Source organism: Nanorana parkeri, unplaced genomic scaffold (assembly GCF_000935625.1).
Source record: "Nanorana parkeri isolate BGI_ZX_2015 unplaced genomic scaffold, ASM93562v1 scaffold1008, whole genome shotgun sequence".
Taxonomy (NCBI): Eukaryota; Metazoa; Chordata; class Amphibia; order Anura; family Dicroglossidae; genus Nanorana; species Nanorana parkeri.
In genome coordinates this window covers 320163-340524 of record NW_017307276.1, presented here as the reverse complement: position 1 = coordinate 340524, position 20362 = coordinate 320163, and the positions used below count along the sequence as shown (strand labels likewise).

Genomic DNA, 20362 nt, shown 5'->3' with positions numbered 1-20362 from the left:
ACTAAAATGCTGACCTAGCACATTGTGTTACGGGTTAATGATATTTAATAACTCAATATTGTATCTCACCACAAAGCTCTTAACAGTGTGAAAACCAAAAATATCCAAATGTAAACATGCCTAAACTATACACAAGATCTTTCTGTACACAAAAACACATTACAAAGTACAAAAAAATGGGCAGAGTAGGTAGACAAGTTGGTCTTTATTTGCTCTCTTTAGAAGGAATGGGAGAAGCAAGCTAACAAAGTAAGCCTAGACTATGGTTTCAGTTCTTTCAGTTGGCCATTTGTCAAGGTAAATAAAGCAAGGCACAAACTTGGTTGCATGTCCCTGATGAAGAGCTGATAACTGTGTAAAAACAGTTAGACATATAGCAATAAATGTTTAATAGATTTTGGTTCCAAAATCTTCTATGAAAGTTTGCTCCATGCAGGAAGTCTCATAAGTGCCATGCAGGAAGTCACATAAGGCTAAACAGATGTTTAATTCAAACACATGTTCTGGTCCTGTAGGACACTGTTAGAAAATCAATATGTGTGCTTTTTAACTGTGTTTTAATTGTGAGATTTCCCAAATATCCCGAAAAGCTTAGAGTGACTGTATAAGGCAAATGTATTGTTGAAATAATTAAAAGAAAAGGAATAATATGTAAATAACATATGTATTTTGCTACAGGGAGTAAAAGGTGACCCTGGCCTGCCAGGTTTTATGGGTGATCAAGGTACCAAAGGACCGCAGGTAGGTTACTGTCTTAATTATATATTTAATTCATTCAAATATGCCCCTCCACAAATGTTGAATCCTTAGGGCTGGGTTTAATTAAAATGGACCTTGTACCTGAAAAGCAATGTCCACTGTTTACATTCTCCACCCCACCCCCCTCGTAAGAGGGCACACCTGAATAATGCCTGTAAGAGAAAAAAACTCGATAGTATACTCAGCTTTCTCTGGCTTCTGCCCATGGCACCTAGGCATGGGCGATGTCATTCATCCATTCAATGAGATTTGGGGAATGTAGAGTACTCCAAATCTCGCTGGCAAGACACTCCCAGCACTGTGCTGCAGCATCTTCGCATGAGATTTGGAGTAATCAGCATTCCCCGCAACCTTTTTGGAGAATGATAATGTCACCTATTGCACCATGGAAGCAAGAGGAAAGGAGAGTTTAATATATTATACTACTTTTGATAGGTCCTGACCACTGAAAAACATGCTATAATTGCTTGAAATATTTTGTATTGTTTAGTTCATTCAACAACTAACTCATATTTTAGTGTCAAAATATACACACACATACAAACACATGTTACATATCACTGCTAACGGAACGTCAGTGCGTGGGCAATAATTCAAGGGCCATCAATCACTGTTGCTAAATTGATGAGCGGTAAAAGCTTTTAAAGCGTCACCTATGGCCAATTTTGGGTATGGTAGTTTTTTGCGAATTTGCACTGTTTACCTGACAGTCCAGAACCCATCGCACTCCTGCCGTAAAGTTAATATCTAATGGTGGGTGCAGCGGTGACAAATGGATGGCACCGCATCAGAACAGAAGAATATAGTACATCGGCACTCCAGGATGAGTGATGAATACGTCCTTTAATGATGCATGTGCATACCATCACATAGTGGTGATGTTTCGGGGTCGCGCAGAATCCCCTTATATATTTCCAAAAAAACTGGGTATTATAAATGTTTCATAATATAACATATGGAAAGCAGAGTTTTTGTTTCAAAAGTGTCGGTAATTTTTTCTTTATATAGCAATAAATTTAAAAAAATTTAAAAACCCCAGTAATGCCACCAAAGGAAAGCTCTATCTGTACCCCAAAAATTATGCAAAAATCATTTCAGTACAGTGTTGCATGACTTAATAAATGTCAGTCAAGTACCACAAAGCTTAATACTGAAAAATGGCTTGGACAGGAAGGGAGTTTTTAATCATCCCAGTCTTCAAGTGGTTATTTTTTTTTTTTTTTAAACAGTCTCTAGCAAGGTTTCTGTCTCATCCTCTTCTTCAGATCCTATAGACTTTCTACTTTTAATGACCGTTTTTACAGCAGTTGATATATTCCAGATGTTAAGCATATAACAAATTTGATCTGAAAACATCTGCAATAAACTTGGCAGTAATATTCACTACAACCTCTTTGTTATTGTAGCTAAGTACACTATATTGGTTGGACAGTGGTGTAAGATATCTTAATACTAGCTTAGCTCTGATTCTTTTCCCTTCTGACCTAAGTCAATTCAGTTCCAGCACTAATATAATTCTCATTTTAGTTCCAGCACTTAGAATTCTGCAAATAGATTTTAGCATTCACTTTATGTTTGAACTAGCATGACCCATATTATCAATTTACTAATGCTTCCTTATTCATTTTATGGTAATGTTCTCCTCATAATGGTCAATATCTTGGTTCACAAACCAAGGCTTTGCTTAGGTGTGGAATTGTTGTTTTATCATATGAATGTCACACTGATCATTTTTATTTATTTACACAAACCATTTTTTATCACCAGCTTATATGGCTTCATTTTCCCATCCACCTCAGTAAACATCCCAATGACACCAAACATAAATCTACAGTAGCTGTATGTTAAGGAGCAATAATCCTTTGTGCGTTAACTTTTACTTAGAAAATACCTTAAAACTATAATTTTCTTGTGATAAATATAACACGCATGTGTAAAAGGTATCCACATTCCATTAATTTATGGAACTGAGAAATGATTGTTTTCATTTTGTTTTGTTTGTGAATTGAGCATATAGTCTCTTCCTGATGCATATTCTCATTGTGAGGATCTATCTACAGACCAACATGAGTTAGTTGTATGCTTTGCACTGCTACTACCTGTAGGCTATCCCTTCTGCATACTCTTCTCTTGGCTTTTGCCCTTGCTATCTGTTGTATGTTCTTGCTCATCACTCAGTGGGGTTGATTTACTAACCTTATAAACACACCACGAACGTGTATACACCTCTGCAGTGTGTTCCCTCCCAGCATGATCTATGGGTGGAATCTAAACACCTTTGTAATGTGTACACACCCAGCAGGTGTGTTGTGCAAAGCCCTGCATGAATTGCAAGGTGATGTTGTGTAAATTAGCTCTATGTTGTGTTGCTTGCGTTGATGAATGCAAGGAATGTAAATGCATGAGCTAACCATTTTTGTCTAAACTGTGAAGCAGCATTATATATGCATCATGTGCATGATTTTTCCATATATGGCATTAGTGGAAATATGCTTTTAGAGACTTTTTGGTTGATAAATACGTTTTGCCGTGTGAAAATCACACACACCTGGTGTGTGTGTGTGTGTTTAGGTTAGTAAATCACCCCCAGTGTCTCTAATCTGCTCTGTCCCATTCCTAGCTGTATAATGTGTTTCCACCCTTCCTGTTTCTGTTTAATTTGGTGTGTTCCATTGCCTTATGCTGGAACATATTTATCTGATTCCTGACCAGTTTTGGTGTGTTCAACCTCTGTGATGTTTCCTATATGTAAGGCTTGTTTTTGTCTTGTCTGTTTGCGCTTCTGGCAACCTTCTGTCAGGTTGCTTCAATCTGTGTGGTGGCTTCCATCAACCTTCTGATCTTTTTTGGTTACCTGCATATCTCCTGTCTTAAATATCTGTTTGCTTTTCAGGCATCCTTCTGGTAGCAGTAGCTATTGCATTATTTCTGCATGGTTGCTACTTATAATCTTCCGATCAAGGGCCTTTTTGCTTGCCTTGAATATGTCTCTGTTGGTCAGTTTGTTTGTTTCGGTTGAGTCACCAGCAAGGGCCTTAGCCTGGCAATGTTAACTGCACAATTCCATCCTATCAGATGCAGTCACTGTTCACTGTTCGGATATTCAGGCAGCCGTGTTTGACTACAATAGCCAGCAGTGGCAATTCCTCCATCCATGAATGGAAGAATCAAGTGATTTCTCTCACTCAGTGCAGGGGCTGACCAGAGAAAATCTTTACTCGTGTGGCCTGCTGTACAGAAAAAAATAATAATCTTAATTGTCAATATAAAGTCAATTTTCAAATCATGTTTGGATCTTTGAGGGTCCTGATAAAATGATAAGCTAGTAGTTGTGCTTGATTATATAAAACTAGATTAAAGTATATCTAAAACTACATTTTAATTTATTTCATTTTGGATAAAATGGCGAGGGGATAAAACCACTGCCAGGTTTTTATTGCTGTCTGTGCCCCCACTAGGGGATTCAATCTCTCTATTTGTCCTGTAGCCATTGTAACCAGAACTGAAAGTGAGACAAATCTGAAATTTGGATACATCACTGAACCAAGAATAGGGGGGAAAGATCTCCCAGTGGGGAAACTTGTTTTGGTGGCATTGGTCTAAGAGATTATTTTTCAACTGTTAGAGAAATTTCTTCTCACTTTCTGTTGTATCTCAGACAAGCAATGAAGTAACCCCTAAAAGGGACACAGATAAGAAGAAAAACATGAGGGAGCTGAACCCATCTCTACTCTTTCAAAACTAGAAAAAAAAAAGTTTTTGTTGCAGATACTTTAAACTTTACCACCGCCTATTACCCTTTTATCTCTTTTTGCATTTTAGGCAAATTTGTTTTTATACTGAATTTTTTTTTCTCTACAAAAAGTGTCATACCCTTAGATGTCACTCACACCTGGACGTTTATCTTGCTGTTTGCTAAAACCTGTAAAGTGTTACATTTTTATTCATATTTAAATAAAGTTACTTAATTATCCAGAATGCTTGAACATTGCACTACTAGTCTTGTTCCTTAAAGGCTTGTTCACACAATGTCCATATAGCTGCATTTTTCTGCACACCACTGCATATGTAAGGTGTGAACAGGGCACATAGAAAACAAATGGCATCTGTGTCCCATTGGAGAGATTTCCCCTACTTCCTGTACCATAGCCACAACAGGAAGTGAAAGAATACCCTTGGTTGTTACCAGGGTCACCCAAACTAGTTTTCCCATTGGAAGATTTCCCCTCTAATCCTGTTGACAACTCAATATTTGGGGTTTTCTTTTACATTTAGTCTCAGTGATAACAGTCACCAGGACAAATACAGACAGGTTCTAATCCCTCTCCACTCTATCCAAAACTAAAAAAAAAAAAGGTTTTGGCTTTAGTTGTTAGTGACTGTGATAAATTAATTAGGGAATTAATGTCTATTGCAAAATAGGAATTCCCACATAATAACATTGTGTTTTGGCAAAACCTCACACTAAAAGATATACTGCTAATGAGTGCTGCACATACTGGGTACAAGTATAGTCCAGATATACAAGAATGAGATAAGATTATAAATTACCTTGAAACAACCCCTTTGTAAAACATAATTCTATAGTTCAGAGTTCTCAAACTGTTATCTGGACAGACTTCAGTACAGTCCCTGGAGAATGTGTTTAATAGAACTCAGCTGATATGTTTTTCATCACTAATGTTCATTGTGTTTGCTGTTAAATGTCATTTTCTTTTAAGCCATGCCCATGAGTGTGTGTTTGTTATAAGAAGAACAACTCTGCAAGACATAATGATGCAAAGTATAATTCATTTAAATTCATTTAAATTATGGCTTTTATGCCATATGCTAGCAAACACATACAGAAACTTTCACATATGTGACTGCACTACTCTTATTAGCAGCTTTTGGAAGATTCTGCCCCATTAACTGTTGTTGGGTAGTAGTAAACAGTTTTGCTCCCCTAAACCTAACGTTGCAGTAAAATTAACTGATCCACAGCGATTGGATGTTCATTGTTGATTGCTGAATGGCTCCACTGGGCAAACCAAATCACTAATGAACTAGTAAAGGGTCCCCTTTTTTGTTCACTTCCAGCATGCAGTGTGAGCAGTATCCCTGTTCCCCACCCATCCTCAGTGACCTTATAGATGTCCCACATCATGATAACAAAAATAACAAAAAATAACAAAATTGACTATCTTAACTATATTTAACATGACAAATAAGAATGGCAGCAAAATCAGATAGAGCTGGGTTAAGCAGGGTAACGCATCGGAGGTATGCTAAAATGGGCTTAGGATCATTACAGGTATAAACACAGGTCCAGGGAATGATAGTGCACAGGCCAAACGCATAGAGATGGAATGATCAGTAAGATGGGGCTAAATAGCCTTCCAACAGTCAGCATGCATCAGGTGATATGGAATTGCAAGGTTCTACTGGCAGCTGGGAAACCCACTGTGATGGACACTAAAATCAGACCATTTTAGTCTTTGGACCACTGTGCTCTTAGGAGGTGTTCTGACTGTTCTGCATGTTTCTGGCAGTCTTAGGACTCGTGTCTATAGACTTTGGGCTTGTGTAGATGGCAACAGTTTGATATCAGTTTGAGACATTTCTGAGATCATTCAAAATTAATTGACAAGTGCATTTGACCTGAATTTGACTTATTTATGACCTGTATATGACTTGTTTCAAGTTGGTTTTGCATTCCCATAGAATTGTATAGGAATGCAAAACCTGCTTGAAGTGAACAAAAGTCTGTGGACACAGCCCCTTACGGAGACACTGGATTCCCAAAATGGATGTCAGAATCTGCAGTTGCTGACACAATCTGTGCTGAGATTGCAAAATGAGCACGTGGTTTCCACTGCCTGTGCCAAAAAGAGAGAGGAAGCCAGCAATTAAAAATAGCAAAGTGTCTTAGGGGGAAATTTGGAGTGAGATTGAGACAGCAGGTGGCATTGGCACTGTAAAGAATTTTACATAACATTAAACCTAGCAAGCTACAGTACTTGCTGGGGGATGAAGTATGAAACGGGAAGACTTTCCCTTCTGACATACCAAAATGTTAAAGACAGAAACTTAATAACATTCACCCAAAATGTTATTAGTCTTGAATGGACTAGCTTAAAGTGTATTTCCACATTTGCAACCAAATTGTGATAACACCTATTTTATATTTACATGTACTCATTCACATACTGTAGCATAACTAAAAAAAATGCTGCTTGCATATTACACGCTGTGTTGTGAAAGAAAAGTTATTTTCTGTACTGAGTTTTGTTCAGTAATGCGGGGTGGGGTCTGGTTAGGTTAGTGTTAACTTAAAGGAGAACTATGAGGTTAGAGATTTTCACTTATTCACATAGTTAGAGCCAACGTGTGACAATGAAACTGTCACACATCGGCTTTATTGATCGGGAAGTGCATAAACACATACCGTCGCTCGCTCACTTCCCGATCATCTCCCTGCAGGGAGCGGTGACTGTCAGTCACCGCTCCCCGCAGGGATTTCCATCTCCAATCCTCCAGCGCTGACTGGAAGAACAGATGGGGGAGGGGGCGGGCACAGCTGGCTCTGCCTCTAGATAGGCAGAGCCTGCTGTCAATCAGCTTGCTGGGTGGATCTCGACAGTATTGTCGGAATCCATCCTGGCAGTGGCGATCTCAGTATATAGTGAGCTATGGCGAGCTATATACTGAACGTTGTGTCACGGGAGGACATTAGGGTCCCCCCGTGACCATAAAGAGAACTATGGGATAACAATGTTACTCCATAGTTCTATTTTAATCATCCCAGTCTGTACTGTGCTGGCAGATCTCCTCATCAGTTGTAAAATAGATCAGAACAATGCCCGTCCCAACAAAGGGTTAAAGATCTAGAACGATTGTATGTTAATGAGGTTCAGCTCAAACTGTCCCTAGTCTTTCTATGGGAACGACAAAGTTTCCTGTCACTTTTAAATTGAGTGAAAAGCCTGCAAAGGGATATCTGAGAGGTAAGACATATTTTTAAATGATTTTGGGTATGCTGTGTGAATAGGAACACATAACAAACATATAGAGGGGTTTTCTACACTGACCAGGCATAACATTATGACCAGTGAGAGGAGAGGTAAATAACATTAGTCATCTCATTACAATGGAAGCTGATGGCTAGATGACTGTAAAAATCAAATCTATTGTCAGGATCAACATTTAATAAAACTATGTTATACAAAGCAAAAAAAAATCTCTGTTAATGCTGTTGAAAGAGCGCATCATATATGTATTTTTTTATTGTGCCAATAGTTCCACTTTAACTGAAATTACCCAGTTTTTTTTCTTCATCTTAAAGGAATAAAAAAACTATTAAAAAAGGTAATTATGAAGTTGAGATTCCTGTAGATATTTACAACATTTCATTCCTCTTATCACATCTGAGCCAACCTCAAAGAGATTAGGGGTTATAGCTTTCATTTGTAGCCAATATGCCTGCTGCATGTGCTTTCTTAGCAGAGATGCTAGAAATTGCTATGTAATTGATTTATTTATTTTTAGCAAAACTGATGCATATTTGGAATGGTTTTCACTTTCAACACGTTATAAAAAAAGTTTTGAAGTAAAAATAAATTCTTAAAATCTGGTCAGTCTGGGAACCCTTTGGTGTGCAGTATTCTTAGCCAGCCCATTTCCTCCAGAGGATCTCTAAAGAGTACAGCGATTTCAATAGAACACTGGGCCTTTTGATATCTATTATATCTAGGGTTGCACAGAGTACCAAGTACAGTACTCGGTACAAGTACGAGTACATGTACCGATACTTGAGCTCCAAGACTACACACTAGAGAAAAATTCAAAAGTTAGGAGGCAGCTGTCATTTGTAGGGAGCACACGGAGCTCCTGGGATTTGTACATCTCTGTTTTAATGTATGATTTTGTTTTTATAAATATAAATAAAGGGATGCACAGATACCAGTTTTGCGAGTACAAGTACTGGTACTTGCTGAGTACTTACAAGTACGAGTACTGATACATTTTTGTTTATTGTCATGTGACAGTTTTTCTAAAACAATACAATACTAATGATTTCAGGACAGTGGTGGAGTGCCAGAGCTAGATCCCAGCTGCAACCGCTGCAACCCTGGTAGTTCTCATGAAAATGCCAAGTATCTGCACTGGTGTCTGAAAAGGTATCTGTGCAACCCTAATTATATCTTTGTTTTACTCCCACTGTGCAAGTGTAATTAAACAGAAACATAGCATGTTCTTTTTCTGTGCAAGCTCGTGAAAAGTAGCTTATCTTACTATGAAACCATAGAAGCGCAGCTGATGACAGTTTAAGTCCCATTCACACTATCACATAGCAGGAATGTGTGTGGTGGGGATGTGCGTTCCTGCGCAACCATGGGCGTCTGTTTCCCATGTTTGATTGCAATGGGTGCCACACGTACGCCAAATCTGGAAAAGTTGCACATGTAGCAAAATCTGCTACACATGTCCCTCGTTTTTAACCTGCGCGTTTGTGCGGGTATTAACACGCGTCCACGTGTGGGAAAGAAGCTAGGCTGTGTTTGGGGTGCCATTAACATGCAATGGCAACGCAAGTGCATTGCAGTTTTTAAGCGTTCGTAAGAGCATGGTATAGCGCACCCACAGCGCACATTTTAGCACGTGTTGATAGAATTCTTAGGTGAGAATGGGGACTAAAGTACACCTGTGTCTAGATCACAATAGCTAAACTGGCAGCATGGAAGCAGGCATCTAGAAGTGCCTGCATGTATTGTACAGTACATAACCATCCTAGAAGCCCTGAATCCTGGAGTGATCAATAGTGCTGAGGTACAGGTAGAGTATGAATTCAGGGCAAACTCAACCCATTTGTAGTTCGCAAACATGGCAAACTAATGTGTAATTTTGCTGCTATAGCACCGAGTAACTAATCCTGCATTTCCTAGCCTTTGAACCTATGTCAGGTGGTTTTGAAGGGACAATAATATTCTAAAATCTTTTGTGCCAGCCTCCTCACTATAAAAGGTCAGGTTCCCAGCAAACATTTGTCAGTGTGTGTTGGAGTAGATAGGGAAAGCTGACTGGGTAGCAGTGTTAATTTAATCGATTAAAAATTTTCATCCTAGTTTTCGTCAGCTTCATGTTTTCCCGTGATGAAAACTAGATGAAAACTAAATAAAAACGAAGTTAATAGGACTAAAACTATGATGAAAATACATTGCAATTTTCTCTACTGGAGATTTAATTGGCAAAACTAGACTAAAACAATTCAGATGACTAAAATATGACTAAAACTAAAATACATCTTAGTTTTAGTCTTAGGCCCCTTTCACATGGCCGCTCTGATCAGGTCCACCTATCAGTTTTTCAGAAGGACCCAATTGGATGCCCAATGCAAGTCTATGGGCAACCGTGTATGAACGGATAGGCCTCCTATCCGTTCATACATGGTTACCCCCGCCTCTGTCCGGGTCCGGAAAAACAAATAGAACAGTGTTCTATTTTGCAGGACTGGATCGTGCCTGATCGGGGGTAATCTGATGTAGAGGGACACATGTCTGTTTACATCAGATTGCCCTATAGGCTATGGGGGGGGGTGCGATAAATGCATTTTGTACAGGCATTTTGTACAGACACGAATGTCATAGTGGTGACATTCAGTCTGTAGTGCTGTGATCAGCCAAACTCTGCACATACTGTCCAGTCACTGAACAACTTGTGAATCTATTGTCTCTGGAGTAATACACTGCAATGTTTCTTCCAGGAGCAAACCTGTCTCATCTCTCTCCCTCTCACATTGCGGTCTAACCAAATTGCTATCATACTGTTAAGACACTGTTAATATATGTAACTATTGTCTATTAAATAATATACTCTAATGTTAATTTCAGGATAAAACCTGCCTCCTCTCTCCCTCTTACACTGCAAAATATACAAGCTGCTTAAATACTGTCCATGTACAAAATGTGCTGCTATTGTCTCTGAAAAAACCTTTTTTAATCTCTCCCAATTACATTGAGGCCTAACCAAGCTGCCTACATAGTGCCCCGTCACTGTATGATATACAGTATGTAGCTATTGTCTCTGAAAAAATACAAATCTATTTCAAGACTAAACCTGCCTCCTCTCTCCCTCTTACATTGTGTCCTAACTAAGCTACTTATGTACTGTCCATCCACTGTGGATATGTGGTTATTGTCTCTGAAATAGTACACTCTAATTTGTATTTAACGATAAAAGGTAAAAATACATTTTAAAAACTGCCTCAACTCTCCCTTTTACATAGCTCCTTACATACTGTCAGGCCATTGTACCATATGTGTGGCTATTGTCTCTGAAATAATACACTTTGTTTTCTGATTTCAGTATAAAACCTGCCCCCCCTCTCTTTCTTACCTTGCGACCTAATCAATATGTGTGGCTATTGTCTCTGAAATAACACACTCTAATGTTCCCCTTCAGGATAAAATCTGCCTCATCTCTCCCCCTTGCATTGCAGCCAAACAAAGCTGCTTAATTACTGTCCAGCCACTGTACAGTATTTGTGGATAGCTCAACTGAAACACTTCCCTCTAATGTTTATTTCAGGAAAAAACCTACCTTGTCTCTCCCTCCTATATTCCAAGCTAACCAAGCTGCTTACATCCTGCCCAGCCACTGAACAATATCTGTGGCTATTGTCTATCACATAGTACAATCAATTTTTATTGTAATGTAAAACCTGCCTTGTCTCATTTAATTTTCTGCCTCTTAAAGTGTTTATTTGCTGTCCTAATGCAAGCCAATTTTAGCCAAACACATTCCTGAAATTTATACTTTGAATTGTTATGAAATAATGGTGGCTAAGGGAAAGGGGATATGGCAGTGTTATGCACTCTGTTTTGCCATATTAAATTTTTAAGACTATGCAGTTTGGTATATAAATAATGTGATGCCAGAATACAGTGTCGCTAACACTGTCCATGTGAATTGTACTGGTTCAGAACACCACATAAAGCAAAAAGGCAGCTCCCAAGTATGCAATTGAAAGGATTGGTGTTTTCCCCCCACATTGCCCTTGAAGCTGCTTTAAAATGTGGACCCTATCCCTGATGTACAGTATTTCTTCTTAATGCATTGGTATATCTCCCCTATGGCAGTGCTTGTCTCCGCATGTTCATTTTTTGACATTCCCTTGCCTATTAACCTTGAAATTAGAATAATTGATTATCAATGCACATACATTTATCTCTATAGCCCAGTTTTAGAAAACAGCAACTACACTTCTACAGGTAAGCTTTCTGACCTCCCACCTTCCACATCTCACTACTGGCCCACTGAATAATTTGTTTTATCCAAGCATAGCATAGCTGTAATCAACCACACTACACTTTGTTTCTTAATTTGATGGTAACCTGGAAGCCCCTTTGCTTATCTGCTTTTATAAGCAAGAAAGGTGTTCCCAAACAAACCCACTGTAGACCCTTGTTCCCACATACAAAAAGAATGACATGTCAAAGTGGTATTAAAAATATATTTCTAACAGAAGTCCAATTAAAGTCCCACACCTCTCTATCGCTTGCAGTTTTCCTGTAAAGAAAGGGAGTGTTAGGAAATCTCTCCAAAAAGCACACAGAAAAAAAATTATAGAGTAAGGATGGGTTAGAACATCTAAAGTGAGGAAATGAGGCAAAATCACCCCAACAAGGTCACAAACAGAATTAAACACATGATAGAACCTTTAACTCTTCCCATTTTCATCTAACATTAAAAAAAAGAGTTAGGCTTTAAATTGAAATTTTATTTATGGAGAATTTCTTAAGCTATACAGCATTCACACTCAGGGGTTGATTTACTAAAGGAGTCACATCCACATAGTGAAGTCAACCTTTTTTCAGTTTACCAAAGAAATTTGAAACATAGAAAGATCCCCTGCCTGATTGGATGCTTCCAGCAAACACAGGTCTACTTCACCAGGGGCCTAGTTTACTGTGAAGCGAGGTAAAGTAAAGTAAAGTTTATATTTATTCACTTTAGATATCATGTAAAGTACAAGCCCGGAATTTCTACATGATTAGATGTCTGAGCATGGCACAGATGTGGTTTAGGGCCCATTCACAAAGTGATCTGCTATAGTGCGTTAATAAATGAGTGCCAATGTATGATTTTGCACGCATTAATGTTTATTGTGTTAAGGTAGTGCCATCATTAAGACTTGGCTGCCACATTACAGCAGTTGAAATACATGCTTGAACCTTTTTGCAAGACACAGCATATCACAATATATCAGGACCTAAGAGTAGAATTACTCTTTTAAGAAAGTTCACCCGGAATGTTGTAAGAGCATTCAATTGTGGGACCTGCTTTCTAAACATGCAGGCATGGAGTTCACATTCATACCAAAGAGAAAAAAAATTATAATGTTCTCATGTCTAATGTATTTTGCTGGGCTGCTTCAAGGATATCTCAGGAGGAGAAGTGACATCATTCACTGATACAGAAAGCTGTATTGGTTGCTCTCAGGAAGATAACAAATGACAAGCCTCAAGATAAGGCGCAGAGTTCCATACGTGCTTGCTGTAGTTCATAAAGCCCAATTCGTGAGATTTTAGTTTATTTTGGAAACAGTTATGGAAGACTCTCACAAATATTTATTTTCCTGATGGTTAAGGAATTTAGAGATTCCAACAACTCATACAGATTTAATATATAAATGTACTTTGTTACAGTGAGCCAAACACAACTGCAAGAGCCAATGTATATGATTGAAATGTTGCTGGGTCTAATTTGCTTTCAAATAGGATGAATCCATGGATACAATTCAGATGCAGCTGCACATTTTCAAAATCATGATTCTGCAGGCCTATCTCACGTCTCTTAGCTGTTGTTTCTCTTATGATGATCAGATTGTTCAGAAATACATTTTCTGAGCTAGTACTGTCATTGTGTGTTGTATTTAGGCCAGGTTCACAACATTTTACGGACCAGATTTTGACTAGATCTGGAACGCGGTACATTGAGTTTTTTCCACGTTTTTTTTATCTTAAAATGGGCTTACAGGTACATTCCATTGTGTTTGCATGGATTTGTACGTGTTTTTGATGCATTTTCATGTGTTCCAGTGCATTTCAGACCAGAGAAAATGAGGCAAGCAGTATTTTTTTGGTCTTGTCCGGAACGGACTGCATTGGTGGGAACAGAGCCCAGAAATACATTACGGAAACATTGGGATGCTTTTTGGTCTGGGAACAAACTGTTCTGGTCTGGACATGATCCAGACATGGTGTGGTCAAGCCCTGAATGGCTATAACATCAGGTGTAGAACTATGTAGACAGTTATCCTGGACTGGAATTAGTGTCTTTCATTTGTCATTTATGGACAGTTTTCAAGTAAAGGCACAATTTCTAACCACACTCTGCACTGAAATGGGGTAAATCCTATTGCTTAAGCAGGGTAAAGGGCAATCAATTGCCCAGTACTCTACATAAACATTGGACACTTTTCCTAAGAAGCAGTGCTACAATACACAGTAATACACTACTGTCATTGTGTTCCTCCAAAAAGGTTTAGGTGCTGCTTGAGGTGCATGCTGGCAGTGGCGGAACTACCGCCGGTGCAGGCGGTGCGGTCGCACCAGGGCATCCGGCCTCTACTTTTTTTTTTTTTGGGGGGGGGGCCCAAAAAAAATCTTGCACCAGGGCCCTTTGTTCCTTAGCTCCGCCACTGCATGCTGGTGCATGATAACATGCATTATGTTAAAATGACACTACATGCAGAGGTTAAACCTTAAAAATGCATTCAAGTACCTTAACTATTAGCAACAATGTAGTTTACAGTATTTGTATATCACTCAGCTGTAGATCATCAAATCATCTCTGAATTGGTGCTGACATTGTCCTTCCTTCTGGAGGGTGGCTACCTTTGTTCCTCATGGTCTCTGTGTGTGTTGTAAAGTAGCCACTGTTTGAAGCTTGCTCCAGTGATGGACTACAATCTCACATTTAGTTTACTAATTTGTATTGAGATTGTAGTTCATCATGGGAGCGAGCTTGGAGTGGTGGCTACTTTACAACACACACAGGGACCATGGGGAACAAAAGTAGCCGCCCTCCAGAAGGAAGGACATTGACATCTGCACCAATTCAGAGATGATTTGAGGATCTACAGCCGAGTGATGCATAAATAAACAACATTTGTATTATTAGTTAAGGTACCTGAATGCATTTTTAAGTTAAGGCACACATTACAATATTGGTTTATGTTAAAAAATATGAGGGTTTAATGTCACTTTAAGGCAGATTTAAAAAATTAATGCTCCTCTGTATTCATTTATATATCTCTGAGTGTATGTAAAGCTTGTGCCTTAATTGTCGGCTAGTCCCCCCCCACACTGTTGACACGTAACATTTGCCTCCATTGGCCGATTTACCATCACCTCTTGCTCTGGTGACACCTTTAAATTTTAGATTTCATCTCACTTTTTGCATTAATGACAGTGGTCACTAGGATACACAGAATTCTCTACAACGGGGACATAGACAACAGTAAAAACTAGACAGTGGGTTTAACCCTTCTCCAATCAATCCAAAGCTAAATTTTATTTTATTTTTCTCCTTACTCACATTAGAAATACAGTAGTGACTTGTTGCCTCAGCGGTCTCCGGGTGCAACCTCTCCCCCTTTGTTTTAATTGCAAGCAGATAGGTACATTCATTTGACTTGGTATCATCCTCTTGTAGTTCCTGTAAGACAGAGCTCAGTCTGGGAGAAGGAGAAGCAGCACGAAGAGACAAGTAGATGTGATGCAGTGACTATGTGCTAATAAAGAGCATGCTGATTGGAAGTGAGAGTGAGAAAAGCTCAAACATTTAGCCCCTTACATTCTGTCTCGGTTACCAGGACCAATGGGGGAGGAATCTCCCTAAAAGGGACACAGATCACAATAATAATTTGACCTAACCCTTCCCCGCTCTATGCAACCCCCCAAAAAAAAATGTTTTGCCTTCACATACATTTAAACTCTGCAACAACCTGTGGACAGTGCAATACATTGTACATGTACTAGCTATATCCTCAGCCAAGGATAGATTTGAGGACCTCTGTGTGGATGTGGGTAAATTCATCAAGTAACTTCATAGTGCTCCATGTATTTAATTACTGACCACCACATTTTGAAATGTGTATATATTGCAGACAGAAAAGATCATCTGTAGATGCCAGAAACCTAATGAGTAACTTCACCCTTATCTTAAAAAATGACAACAAATGCACCTTTAGAAATGTTTAGTGATGGCAATCTACAAACACATACTTCTAGATAATTGCAGCTTTGTATTCTTTGAATACTTTATTTTTCTTTTCCTCCACATTCTTCTCACGGTGGCCATTTTCAGTAATCACAGGTGGACCCATATCTCTTTACTTCCTGGAATTTTGGCATATGTGACTGAAACATGTCACACACATCATCTCCCGGGTGAAAAATGCCTTTTCCTGATATCTTGCGAGATTTTTCAGTTTGTGTATGAGATTTCCCAGCAATGCAGGGATTATGTAGCCTTCCCAAGATGCATCTGTGAGGATTATATCACTAATGCCTAAGAGGACCCGGACGTGATAAAATAGTACCTGAAAATAAAATGCAGAAAAATAATATTTGTTTAGCTAATGAATGTAACATGACTTCATATCAGCATGTACAGCTGATAGAGTGATTTTTCGTGAAAGGAGGTAAAGGTTCACGTGAACATGTTAAATATTTCTTGTAACCTAGTAGGGTATATTATTTTGGCTGGGATTTGCCATCATCAGACATTAAATGGACAACCTGGGCTGTGAACCGTTAAATTAAGAAAAAAGTAAAATATTAGTAGTTCAAGGAAAAATCTTTTATTTAAAAATGGCTTCTTTGGGGACTAGAATATTAAAACAGAGAGAAAACATTTCAGAGCATCATCCGAAAAAAACTTCTGACTGCCAAAACCTAAGCCAATTATTTATTTCCTAATTCAGAACCAATCTGGCTGCATTGTCCTATTGCTTGATTTCATCGTTAGAGAAGTTATCTCACAGAGAGAACATACTGCAGTCTTTCAAGGTGAATATCCTGTAAAAACAACAGGGATAGATAAAAATAATGAAAAACCCCACTCACTCAGATTAACATTAAATCTAGGACTATGTAGACTCTGCAAAATTAAACCTATGTTTGAACACATACAACATATAGCTTAGTAAAACAAACTCAAACTAAAGCTTTTGTTATGCAGTTTCCAAGTATCACACACACACACACACACACATGAAAACTGCCCGGATAGCTAAGCTGTTAGTCAGCTCTCATACTTACTCTGTTACTGAACTTTAGGCCTATATCAACGTAGTGGTTCTGTTGGTGGTGGCAACTTACCAGCAACAGGACCCTGTCCATCCACCTGATCAGTTCCACACCCTAGCTGAAAGTATGGTATGCCTAAATACAAAACTTTTTCCTCTTCCATTCATTCAAAAATCTTGACTACTGGGTTATAGTGCCACCTGCTGATGTAGAATACTAGGTACAAACACAAAAATAAAAAGTCTAGGGGATACCCATGCTGGTTGCCCACCCCCCTTCCCATTTGCTAACACAGCTTCTGATTTTTGCCTTGAGGACATACGCGTTGATTTCTTCAATTAACAGCAGGCTGGGTGACAAGCTGGTTGTATATAGTCCCACCAGACCTGCAATTGAGCGCATTCAGTTCCTCACTACAGCAGGGTTAGCTGGGGCAGCTGTGTCCAACACACAGAACAGCCTGTGAGAGCTTCTCAAGGTGCATGTATGACCAGCTGGTCCTGATTGCCCAGTCAAAGTATCCTTCCACAGGCAGGCAGCACCATGGTCCTGGTTTTACTGCTGCAAGAGGACATTATCCACGGAATTTTTTTTTTTTCTTTCAATGTTTGTAAGTGTGTGTGATAAGTTATGCTTACCGAGGGGGAGGTCTGGCTCCCCTGCCTCCTATGGACATTTTTACTGTGGACATTTTTGCTCATAGTGTCACTTCTTCCTCTGGTAAGTACCAGGCATGAAAACTACCTCAGTCTGCCATCAATCATTGGTTTAGAGATAGTGGTTCACCTTCTTTGTCTTCATTGGGAGGCAACAGATGTGGATTTCCTGGTTCCAGTTGTCAGTTCACTAACAAGGTGGATTAGTTTGTGGCCATGAAGCAAGATGCATGTGCAGATGTTACAGATGCCCTGGTAGCAGTATAATATGATTTATGCGTTTCTATCTCTAAGGCTCTTGCCTCGTCTACTTTGCAGAATCGAAGCAGAAGGGATCCCAATCATTGTGATGGCTCCAGCATGGCCTTGCAGGCCTTGGTATGCAGCCATGATTTGTTTACATGCAGATGCCCTCTTTCTCCATAGCTTCTGTTTCAAGGACCTGTCTTTCACCCTGCTTTACAGTCGCTGGCTTTAATGGCATAGCTTTTGAGTGCCAGGTAGAGAGGGACAGGGGTTTGTTGTATTCTGTGATTCTGTCTGAAAAATGGCCTGGATGGGAAGGGGGTTTAACACCGCGGATGTCAACTGGTTAAGGCGTGTAAGGACACTTCCCATAGTATTTAATATCGTACATGGAAGGTCTCATTCCGTTGGTTCTCAATTTGGTATTTTTTCACAGATTTTATATAGTGGATATTCCTCAAATGCTTGTTTTAGGCATACTTTAAGTTCTTGAAGTTAGCAGTGTGATTGTCTTGTTCTTTAATGTTTTTCACACTGGGTTGTTCTTTTTGCTAGCCCATCTGTGAACACTGCTTTATGGTGTCCCAGTGCGCAAGATTTACAGATCTCCACTGTGTTCTTCAATGAACGGAAGAGAAAATAGGATTTTTGGGGTTTAAAGCTGTGGCCATTTTTTTTCTCCCAACTGTGTCTCATTAAGGATATTTCCATTCACTTCCTGTAGACTCAAGAGTGTGTACGGAGAATTGATGATTCCCTGCTGAATCACATTTTCTGTTTCCTTTTTGTCAATCAGTTTGATATTATGCTTAATGAAAAATATTATGAAATGCATCTCATAAGTAAGATTGTTTAGTAAATATGGTATAAGATAATGCACACTACCAGAAGTAAATGATATGACATCTAAAATGACAGGTTACAGATATTCTACTATATGATCATTTTCTATATGTATATTATATTAAAGAAAAACATACATACTATTTAATACAGTTAGAGACCTTAAAACATTTAATGTACACTCAAACACATGTTTTGTCATTTGCGTTTGTTTTTCGTGCGATAATTGTAAGGTGTATGGGCACCTCAAGGCCTTTCCCCCTCACGCGAGTCTGTCAAATAAAGCTTTTATCAGTAGTATACGAACAAACCGCACTATCCAGAGAATTCCAATACTTCAGACTTTATTGAAATTCACGGCAAATCCAGTATAACAGTGAAAAAAGTGTATAAAGCAGCTTTATACACTTTTTTCACTGTTATACTGGATTTGCCGTGAATTTTAATAAAGTCTGAAGTATTGGAATTCTCTGGATAGTGCAATCTGTTCATATACTACTACATTCAAAGGTGGAGATGCACCTATTAGACCAACACCTGGGGAGTCCTGATGGTGGCTAAGGAATTGAGCGGTGAGATTTCCTTTGGCTCTACTGGTCAGTGCTAGCTATTTTTCTAGAAAATGCCTTATAGCTAGACATTTGAAGGATACACACTTGTTTATTGAACGTACGACTTGACGTATATATTAAAACTAACACATACTTTGGCTCCCTGTGCTAAGGATAAATAGGATAAAATAATGTAGGGGAAAATATTTGGAGTGGTATTATTATAAGAAATATGTCACATTATGTCCCATTTGTGCAAAGAAAAGGATGTGAAAATCATTTTGGTGTGCAAAGCATTTACAATGTTAAGTAAACTGCTCCAGGCCAAAACTTTAAAATCAGGCCATGAAGGTTTTGAATACCCCGAGCTGTGAAAGAGTTAAATAAAAGGTATATCTCAAATACATTTCTGATAAGCTTCTGAAACATTAACCAATGTATTTTTGGAATGTTGGAATGGCTTGCTGTTGACTTACTCACTACATCAGAGATAGTGAGTTAGTCAGTGAATTTAAACATGCTTAGGAAAAACATACTGTTGGTTTATCAACAGACAAAGATGTTCATTAAAAGAAAGTTTAAAAAAAAAAAGGACAGACATGATTGTCCAATTGGTCTTTTTCTGCTGTACATCTTCCATGTTTTATATAAACAAAGTTGTAATTTAGCTTTACCTTTTGGGTGTTCATACAATAGCATTACGGTAATGCTGGCATTAGCAAGGGCTTTGCTGCACGTTTACTGCGTTGGTGCAATGTGGCACTATTTATTCTGAATGGCACCCTAACACACCATGCTGACAGATGTGCATTGCTGCACTGTGCAATGTGTTATCAATGCACATTAATTCTTTGGAGTGTGATTGGGGTACTATTCAGCAGGAATGGTCCTGCATCATACTAATGCATTAAGTGTTTGTTGCCACACATTGTGGTATAGCGTGTTAGCAGTGGCGTCGCTACAGGGGGGCAATTGCCCTCCCTAGGTTATCACTTGCCCCCCCCCCGTGTGC

The 20362-nt window shown here is 38.9% G+C and overlaps 1 protein-coding gene and 1 long non-coding RNA gene across 2 annotated transcripts in view; both read left to right on the top strand.

Annotated features, from left to right (window-relative positions):
* The window catches only part of COL6A6 (collagen type VI alpha 6 chain), a 91755-nt gene that overhangs the window by 40902 nt on the left and 30491 nt on the right, over positions 1–20362 (top strand). Inside the window, exons 20-22 of the mRNA XM_018567109.1 lie at positions 679–741; positions 17085–17183; positions 18005–18088. Coding sequence (XP_018422611.1) covers positions 679–741; positions 17085–17183; positions 18005–18088 — 246 coding nt within the window. The remainder of the gene's footprint in view (positions 1–678; positions 742–17084; positions 17184–18004; positions 18089–20362) is intronic.
* LOC108795807 overlaps positions 675–20362 on the top strand; it is a 21512-nt gene continuing 1824 nt past the window's right edge. The window contains exon 1 of the long non-coding RNA XR_001941768.1: positions 675–741. This is a non-coding gene — a long non-coding RNA (uncharacterized LOC108795807). The remainder of the gene's footprint in view (positions 742–20362) is intronic.